The sequence below is a fragment of the Astatotilapia calliptera genome, chromosome 22 (genome assembly GCF_900246225.1).
Source record: "Astatotilapia calliptera chromosome 22, fAstCal1.2, whole genome shotgun sequence".
NCBI classification, from domain to species: domain Eukaryota; kingdom Metazoa; phylum Chordata; class Actinopteri; order Cichliformes; family Cichlidae; genus Astatotilapia; species Astatotilapia calliptera.
Window position 1 is genome coordinate 20,717,236 of NC_039322.1, and position 10,129 is coordinate 20,727,364.

The window sequence follows — 10,129 nt, forward strand, 5'->3', positions numbered from 1 at the left end:
AAGTGTATTATCTGGTGTTATACATAAGAGGCTACATTTGTCTAAATATCGGCAACAACAGAGTGTAATTTTAAAGGCTTTTTATTCCTCATTGCACCGTTTTCTTTAGTTTCAATGGTTTACTCGCGAATTTCCCGCAATAAAGCTTTTACTTTTAAGTAAGACCGGAAGTTCATGTTTCTATCTCATGACGCTTGATACAGCGAGAGCGACTTAAACAGGCGATTACGGAAATAACTGCTTAGCCCGAATCAAATAAATAAAGGATTAATATCGAGTGCACCACCTGTGTAAGCCCGTAACACCCGTCACAATGTCCAGACAAGCCAACCGGGCAACAGACAGCAAGAAGATGGTAGGCGACTCCCACAGGATTAATGGCAACATAGCAAGCTTAGCTAGCAGGATGCTAACCGTGGCTGTAAGGCTAAATTAACAACTCACTCATGTCTCTGAGCTGAGCTACTCGCCAAATTATGCATATTTATCTTGCACGTGTGGCTAGGTACAAGAGGTATATTTGTACCTGTTTAACATTTATTTCACTGTTGCTTAATGCCGGGTTTGGCTTTGACAGGAAGTGGAGCTACAAGCTAAGCTATGACAACAAAACACAAAAACACATTTAAAAGCTATTTCTTAAAGGATTTTTCAGTTGAACGTATATGAATTTGCAATTTATTAACTGAGCTGACTAAAACTGTAATATACCTTTCTAAAAACGACGCTAAAACACTATTTTCCAAGCAGGTATCGTAGCTCCTGTGCCGTGACAGGTCATTCATGTCAGCTGTGGCTATAATCTTAACAGTTATTTTATGGTCATAGCATTAGATCTGTATAGCTTTTAAAGTTTGGTGTGAAAACTGAAAGATCAGCAATAGAAAAATGTGCCACATATTAATGAAACGTTATTCAATCCTAAGCTGGCATCAAACGTTAGTTCAATTCTAGGAGCTGCCCTGGGACGATCTGTTTAACTTCTAGATGTTCAAAAATATCCCATCCCCAAATTATTATTTAATTTAAAAAATTTTATATAGGCTTTTCTTGCTGGTAAAAAGGTTGTCATTTGTCCAGATTTGTGTGTGGCAAACATAACATGTGATCTGTGTGGTTTCTGTTGGTTTTTTGTTTGTTTGTCTTTTAGAACTCGGAGTTGTTCACACTGACTTATGGGGCCCTGGTCACCCAGCTTTGTAAAGACTATGAGAATGATGAGGAGGTCAATAAACAGCTGGATAAGATGTGAGTACTCTTTCAAGCAGGATTTTTCCTGTCTTTGAACGAACCATTTGCTCCACATACAGCAAAGGCATTTTTTTTAAAGCACAACCGACAGACATTAGTGCTTCAATTTGTGACCATTTGAATAACAAACTTTGAATTAAGCTCGAGTCTTGCCAAATCCTCTTTTGGGGCTCACACCCAGCTGTCGGTTGAAAATTGTGTAAATACTGTTAAATGCACTTGCTGTGTGAAACAAAAAAGCATTACTTAATTAGAAACACAGAAGGTAAACTTTTCCATCACTTAAACAGTAACTAGGTACTTTATGAGGTACACCTATTTGCTGCCCTTCAACACAAATTCCTAATCAGCCAATCACACCTCAGTTCATTTAGGTTATCCTGTCTCAAGCTGTTAGGGAGGCAACAGTAACTCAAATAAGCACTTGTTCCCACCAAGGTATGTAGAAGAGCATCTGTGAATACACGGTGTGTCAAACACTGGGATACAGCAGCAGAAGTTCAAAAGCACAGCGCTTTTTCTGTGTTAGCTGGCTTGACACAGTCAAAAGCCCCAGTCACCGAAAATAGCCACCACAGTGCTTTTTACCACCTTTCTGTTAAGCTGGGTTTCTGCTCTGCTATGTGAATGATTACATAAAAATAGTGATTTTACAGGTCATGTGACTCTTCTTTCACACAAAGTGAGTATCACCTACTGCAATAAGAGACAGATCCTCAGATAATGATCATAAAATGGTGATTAAAAATATACCAGTAAAATGCACCATTGTCACAAAGAGAATGCTACTGAAGAACATTAATCTTGGGATTTATTTCACACAGCGGTAAATAAACAGTTCCATGTGCTGCTATTTATTTTAAAGGTGACTGCGGCACATTTGCGCTTTGAATCTTTGAACTAGTTCCATTTAAACATTAAAGGTTTCTGTTCTGTAGCCTAACAAAGGAGATGTGGAAATCATTTTACTTTGTCAGCAGAGGAAAGTGAAATGAATGTGTTTTGTTCTGGTAGCTGCAATTCCAGCAATGTAAAAGAGATTTGGCACCAAATTAAAAAACCTGTGCGAACATGGTCCATCCAGCTTATTTTAAACTGAAAATTGGAACATAACCTGGTCAGGTCTTCAACATAAGTTACCACGGTGATTTAGCTAGGTAAAAAGAGAGCCACTTTTGTGACACAGAAAACTGACTTTTAAGCTCGTAAAAGCTTGATAAGCTATTAAATAACATGAAGGCATGGATCAGTCCGGCATCAAGCTGGTGATGTAGTAATGTGTAGTGTATCCATCTTCTGATGGTTTTTTCCAGCAGGATTAAGTACCATGTCCCAAACCTCAGATCATCTCAATCTGATGATCTGAGGTCAAAACAAAGGCACCCTTTGTTTAATTTATAGTTAATAAGTTCATCTATGTACCATTAAGTATGTGCTATCATTCAGCCTGTTTAATTTGATACATTAAGAAACATAAACCTGGCTCTTCTGGTAGATAATTCCAAGCCGCTGAAACTCACTACATAACTGTTATGATGTGCAGGTGTGCATCACAAAGCCATAATGCAATAAACACACAATTTATAACATCATACATAATTTTGAACGTATCACAGGAAGTACAATGCTGATGACAAGGTATTGCCGAGTATTCTGTACATGAGTATTTATCTGTAACAAAGTTCAGTTCTTCTGTCTCGCATATGTTGAGCCTGTGGTTTTCAGTGGATGCTCTCAATCATGCATCCTTTGGGATTTTTGAAGCCTCTTGGGTGACTCTTTATAGCTGACAGCTTCATTATACTCTTTAAGCGTTTTCCTATTTTCAGTTCATAACATAGCTTGACACAAAATGGAGCAAAGACGTAGTCTTATCGGATTTCATTTCTTACACTGCTGCTTCTCCTCTTGTAAGTTCTTTGGATGGGGTCTTTTGAAGAAGCAAATATTTAATATTAAGACAGAAGAATCTTAGGAATGCCAAGCAGGAGACAGTACTCCCCCAGAATAAGATTAAGACAAAATGATTGGTTTCTAACTTAAGAAATTTAAATTATCCTGTCATGCTGACAGACCTTTGGACTGGATGTACTTTGTTTCTCTGGCTGTGCGGTAACCCTGAGCTGTCAGGACGGGGCTCGTCTTACCTGGCCTTAGAAGGCAGTGAATCTGCACTGCCCAATCTGCCAGATGCCATCCAGCTGGTTAGAGACGGACCATGTTAGGATTGGGATGCATCCATTGGCTTCAGACTCTGCTGTTAGGTTAAGTTGTCTGGACTCTTTAATCAGAAATGTCATTATTTGGCAAGTATATGAACCAAAAATATTTTGAAGGATTTGAAGCTGTCTGCCTTGGCTTTACAGTTTGCCGCAGGTTAGCCTGTCATTTCCCCCCAACTACTTTTCCTTTAATATAAAAAGAAAACATGACTTTGTCTCTTACCCACTTCTCTCTCTCTCTCTCTCTGACGTTCTGACTTCCACAGGGGTTATAACATTGGTGTGCGTCTGATCGAGGACTTCCTGGCACGCTCAAGCATCGGCAGGTGTCAGGATTTCCGAGAAACAGCCGATGTCATTGCTAAGGTAACTGGAAGGTTCCAGGCCAATCAGAGCATGACCATGGACTTCTCCCAAGATAGACAGAGGGAAATAGGAGAGGGAGGAAGGGACAGAAGGGACAGATTAGAGGGAACATTTCTAATAAAACACCCTAACACAGGATGGGTGAAAGAGTGTCAGGATAAGGGTAAGGGGTAAGTAGACAAGAAAAGCTCAAAACACAGAATGAAGCATATTTCTAAACTTTATGCTAAAATCACATTCGTGTGAGTGTGTAGAAATGATCCGATGTGAAATGTGATGCAAATTCAGTGAAACATCTCTGGTTTGCCATCTTTGGACTTTTATTTTGAAAGAGAACCTGTTAAGCTTTTCCTTATTTTCTCTAACATATTTGCTGTTGCTATCATAGACGCTCACATTTGTCATGGCCAAAGTAACAAGTTAAGAGTAATCCCTATGAACCAAAGGCTCTAAATACTGGCTGTGAGCACAGAAACCACACCCACCTGCTATTCAAACTTTCTGGTAGTGAGCGGCAGCCAGTTAGAAGGTTACAGGCCTTAAAAGGAACAATTTATTTATTTGTTTATTGTTCGTGTAGTAGATGTAGTGATGTGCTTTACCAAGGCCCAGTATAAGAAAAATAAGAATTATTTTCAAATGTGAATCATGCATAGTTGTTAAAATAGCTGGAAGTTAACAAAATGGGTCTCTGTTCAGCTTTGGCAACAGGGCTGCATAACTGAGTCTGGTTTTATACTAAGTCACCTGGCTGTCAGTTTTTCCATATGACTTCCTTGTGACAAAAGGACACAGACAGACCAGGAAGGCGGCTCTCGGGCACGTTGAGCCTCTTCAGTTGCTTTCGAGGTGTTACATCTGCGTGCAAAGGGAGTCATTCCACAGATGTAACAACACTCCAGCTCAGGGACCTGGCTCGTGGTCATGAAGAGAGAGGTCAGCTCTGTAAATGGAGGACCACTATGGGACAGCGGTTTGGAAGGTGCAGTGAATGACTGCTTCAGGATATCTCGTGACCTCTAGCTAAACTCTGAAATCACCTCAGCAATTCTTCAGTTAAATAGACGCAGAAGAGGTCTGTTATGTGGTCACAACAGATTTTCTACAGCTGTGGATCATATTTTCATTATTATTCTATGGCTAGTGATGTTTAAAAACTGGAATAAGGACAGCAAACATTTTACATATGAGTGCAAATCTGCCCAGGCCAGCTTAATGTTGGAATTGGAGTGTGCAACTGGGATTTTGTTTGCGCCATTGAAATTTTATTTGTCAGAAAATGAGAAAGCCTGCCGTTCCCTCTATGAAAAAGTGATAAAGAAGAACAAAAGCCAAAAAAACTGATGACTTTATCAGAAAATATTTGTAAATGATTGATGTTTTTTTTCCCTTTTTCTCCTCTGTTGTTAATATTGGGGTCTTCATTAGGTTGCTTTTAAAATGTACCTAGGAATCACCCCAAGCGTGACCAACTGGAGCCCTGCAGGAGATGAGTTTTCCCTTATCCTCGAGAATAATCCACTGGTAGACTTTGTGGAGTTGCCAGATAACCACAGCACACTCATCTACTCCAACCTTCTGTGCGGCGTCCTCAGAGGAGCCCTGGAGATGGTAAGATAAACCTCAGAAGTTTTAAGGTGCCGCGTGTATAGGATGTATGGAAAAATATAAAGAAACAATGGTGATATGGTTCCAGTGCACAGTTACATTTAGTTTATGCCGTAAAATGATGGCATACATCTTTAATGATGTCTACTACCAATTTTATTTTGGATTTCCTCTAATCCACACAGGCTCAAACAAATACATATATAAATACATTGGTAGAGTTTATTTAAATTGGTTGGTTTTCTGGCACAGACCTGGCTTTTAAGTGTAGTCCACAAATTTCCAATAGGGTTAATGGTAAATGGACTGATTCTTATATAGCGCTTTTCTACTCTCCCAAAGTACTCAAAGCGCTGTATACAACAAGCCACATTCACCCAATCACACCCATTCTCACGAGCACTTTCTCTACAAGTAGTGCTTTCTAACTACATTCACACACATTCATACTCCGATGGATGCATCGGTTAGTATCTTGCCCAAGGATACTTGACATGCAGACTGGAGGAGCCAGGAATTGAACCACCAACCTTCCGATCAGTAGGTGACCTGCTCTACCTCCTGAGCTACAGCCCCCCCAGGGTGGAGTTTTGGGAAGTTTTCAGAATGTTAATGTTGGCCAGCTTTATCCATTCCAACACCAGTTTTGTTGTGTGTTTGGGATCATTGTCTTGTTGAACACCCAGCTGTGTCCAGCCTTCAACAGTCAAGATTTTGATTCTAGGTGAAATAGAAAAATTTCGAGATAGTTGTCCTCCTTCACTCGTGCATGATGCTCCTTTTTTTTTGCTGCCAACACCATACTTGAGAGTAGGCGCCGTGCTCTTAGATTTGAAAGCCTAACACATCTCTTGTCATTGTGGCCACATAGCTCAAACTTTGTCTTATCTCACATTATACTTTTCTTCCGAAAGCTGCTTGATTTTGGAGCAGGTGCTTCTTTCCTGGTCAGCACCTTGTCAATCTATGACAATGTAAAACTTGCTGTGGACATAAAACCTGATGAACATTCATGCCCATGATGAGATACAACTTCTGACCACAACTTTAATAGTGGAAAATGAACAAATGAGGATAAAAGTCTGTCTTCCTTTTTGTTTTTTTTTAAAACAAATCTTTATGAATGTGGTTTAGGTCCAGATGGCGGTGGATGTGAAATTTGCCCAGGACACTCTGAGAGGGGACAGTGTGACAGAAATCCGCATGAAGTTCATTAAGAGGATTGAAGAAAACCTGCCTGCGGGAGACGAGTGATGGAAACGCAGAGATCACCTGCATCCCACAGAGGGAGGACTGATTTAAACACAGAACACTTTCACACTTTAAAAGATGAACACGATTCACACCATCAGACCGCATGCTCAACTTTAACAGGATGGTTACTTTTCTGGCAACATAACATCTCTACGAGTCGATGTGAGCATAAGAGGCTGATGGATGATTCACTAAAAATACCTGAATCGACTCGTAGCTTCAGTTTGACCATTTATTTGTTACTAACCCATGTTTAAAGACTCCCGTTGACATCTTTTTCTCATGAATAAAGTGTTTCGTTTATTTTTGATCGGCACAAGGCGAGTAAGTCTTATGCCAAGTTTTTCTTTTTTTTTTGGTTTGTTTGGTTTTTTTTTTTTTGGGTCTATCTTCTTTGTTTTTAATGAAATCACACTTTATTGCTGCCAATTATTTGGCATGTTAATTTATGATGATGTTCAGTAAAAGTGACATATTTGATGTGATACTTTTCTCATCCATTTATGAGATTTGAAACCTTCTAACATGCCTGCTTGGGGACCTTGAACACTTTAAACCAAGCTCTTTCTTACACAAACACACTAAATGTTTCAGTGTACTGTGGAAGTTATTTCTTTGGAGCTGTTCTGCAAAGGCAAACAATAACCGACCTTAATTTCTCTCTTATGTTTGTTCAGGGCCCATAGAAGCAATTTGCATGGGTGCAGAAAAGTCACCAGTTGGGGCTGTCACACCTGTGAATAGCTCCCTTACAAGTAATGAACAGAACCTCTCAGTCAGACCTGCTGCACACCTCATCAATAACTTAAAACACAGGCGGCCATTCATGAGATGTAGCACATGCACACACACAATCTATCTGTGGTTCCACATTTGAAAGGAAGAAAAAAAATTGGTCTGGCTACAATGAGAACATTAGCAATATTTTCTTAATTCCTCATTTTTATTCATTTTTTTATTGTGTAACAGAACAGCAAGAGTACCAAACTCACGAGTCTGCTGAAAGCACTTAGAGATTGAGATTGTCAGATAGGGATTTCCTTTTGGAGAAATCTGTCAGCTATTAACTGCTGGAAACCTCGAGGCCCTACACATTCTTATTTTATAGCTACTAGTGCTATTACATGAACCCATGACAAATTCTGTTGACTTGAGGTCAATTCTCCAAACAGCCACAAGAGGTTGCTGTGTACATTAGCTTTCCTCTGCGGGCATGTGGTTTAAACGATGTACTTTTTTTTTTCCTGCCAAAGATGGATATATTGCGGTGTGGGGGTGTACATTCCCTTACTTGTGGGAGTACTGGCCGGATCTGCAAGAAAACGTAAATAATAAGGCTCTATTTTTTTCAGATGGTGCTAATAGCTTTGATCTGGCTCGAGATGAGAGAAACATTGACAACATACAGTCAACTCTGTACTTTATAAGATGTATTAGGGAGGGATTTCTCATTATTATGCATTGTCTGAAGCATCTGCCTACTCCCGTCTGGGGTAGCGCTCATTTAAAAGGATAAAGAATGGAAAGCGGAGGCACCACAAGGGCCAACAATAAACTCGGCAGGCCATTAGGCGAGCACTCAACACATTACGCGCGCGTATCTATGCACCCTGTAGGCCTGTCATGTGGATGTTGGATGTAGAGTATTTCAGGAAATCTATTTTTTGGGTGGTTGTGTGCAGAAGCTTAATGTAAATGACTTGGCAGGTTTGGAGCTGGACCTGAGGGATGCATAGACAGCTGGGTTTGTGTACTTGTGAAAACCGGTATCCCTCTGCCATATGCTTACAGGAATTTACCTTGACAAATGCATACACACATGCTGGTCACGGAGCCCAAAGCGAGGATGAATTTATTACCGCCGCAGCACTCTCGCGTCGGTGTTAATGCTTTCTAGAAGGACCGATCATGCAAACAGTCAACTGTTTCTCGGCTCTTGGTGAGAGCTTTGTGTTGATTGTTTTCACAGTTTTACCCATTAAGCAAGAAAGTATGAAGACTAACTAGCGCTCTGCTTATAACCTGAGCATCTGGGATTTCTATTCCCTCTGCAGGACTGCAGATGGTGTCACAGAAGAGAGAGGGAGGGAGAGAGAGAGAAAAAAAGAGTTGTTTGAGGCACTTAAGACTCATCGAGCCACGAGGAACTACTTTGAAGATGCTATTCATATTTATTCCCCTTCTTTCTGTCTCATAGTTTCAAACAGTCTACGATGCTTCCTAACATGCAGGCAGTTTGTTCGCCGTCTCCCACAAGCGGACGTGCTGCCATTTAAAAAATATTTATTAATATTATTTATTGCAGCTGCCTATATTTTTCAGAAAACTTTATTAGGACAGACCTGGAATACAAGTAGCAAATGTTACGGGCCTGAGACAGCGTGCTCTGATCTGCTTTAAGCCAGCTAAATGTTTCCATGTGGCCTTTATGGGAAACAAATGGTGAAAGGCACGCTGTGACAGTAAAGCCCAGCACACAGCCTGGTAATGGACCTGCGCTTATTGAATACCGCATCCCTTTCTTCTACCTCCACCCCATCTATTTCCAACCCCATCCTCTCAACGTTTAGCCCCCCCCCCCCCCCCCCTTTCCTTTTTCCCTCTGACTTTCACAATGTTTCCATTATTCAACCTGTTTACTTTGCAGTTTTTGGGAATGTCCTGTATCTGCTGGGAATCGTGCTGCCTCACAGGTGAAGTAAAGGCTGGCCGAAGAGTCAGTCACCTAGGATTTTCAGAGGTTTCCACAATGTGTGTGTGTGTTTTGCAGCTAGTCAGTGAGAACAGCTGAGATGAAAGCAGTACGGACAGCACTTCATAAAAGGAGAAAATGCAGTGAGTCAGCATACAAGTGGATTCATGGTAAATTAAAACCCTGACTAACTGAAAAATGCTCCTGGGCAGTGAAGCAGTAGAGGTGGCTGATTTAATGAGCGTGCACACCTGAAAAGATGCTCTTGCCAGTACAGGAGTTATTCATAGGAACGTCCCTTGTCTGCTAAAACACACCTCCCTGTTGCTCCGTGTGATTTTTAGTGGTTTGAGGGGATGTTCGATTGGGATTTATGCGCATAAACACCTCAGTAAATAAATGTGGATGTGGTTTCGAGAGGTAATTATAAGTTGATTTGGTATTCAGTCGCAGCATGTACCCACCGAGATCTGCTACAGCATCTGCAAGCCATTTGGAATATGATTCATTACCCACTTCCAGACAAACTGTTGAGCACTTCCTATAAATCTAATAACTCATGCTTCGCTCAGTCATCTACCATGGGTTGTACATCCAATAGAAAGTGAGAAGTTATTAGGCTTCCCAAAGTAATGTTTGGGTCATTAAGTGTGCTGGCAGGAAAAGAGAAACTAAACTAGCAACAAAACCCCTCAATTCCCAACAATAAAAACAGATCGGCACCAGGTAACCCACA

The 10,129-nt window shown here is 40.7% G+C and overlaps 1 protein-coding gene across 1 annotated transcript; it reads left to right on the forward strand.

Moving 5' to 3' along the window:
• The first annotated feature begins 164 nt into the window (after positions 1–164).
• trappc3 (trafficking protein particle complex subunit 3) lies at positions 165–7,357 on the forward strand. The gene is made up of 5 exons (XM_026157468.1): positions 165–355; positions 1,151–1,248; positions 3,740–3,839; positions 5,268–5,450; positions 6,582–7,357. Exons 1-5 carry the CDS (start codon positions 314–316, stop codon positions 6,699–6,701), a joined length of 543 nt encoding a protein of 180 aa, XP_026013253.1. The 5' UTR covers positions 165–313; the 3' UTR covers positions 6,702–7,357.
• Positions 7,358–10,129: the final 2,772 nt, after the last annotated feature.

Bases quoted from the DNA above. Each gene is read 5' to 3' on its own strand.
- trappc3 (XM_026157468.1), top strand. From the start codon at position 314: ATGTCCAGACAAGCCAACCGGGCAACAGACAGCAAGAAGATG. The intron at 356-1,150 runs GTAGGCGACTCC...TTTGTCTTTTAG, and splicing joins CAACAGACAGCAAGAAGATG to AACTCGGAGTTGTTCACACT. The intron at 1,249-3,739 runs GTGAGTACTCTT...TGACTTCCACAG, and splicing joins AATAAACAGCTGGATAAGAT to GGGTTATAACATTGGTGTGC.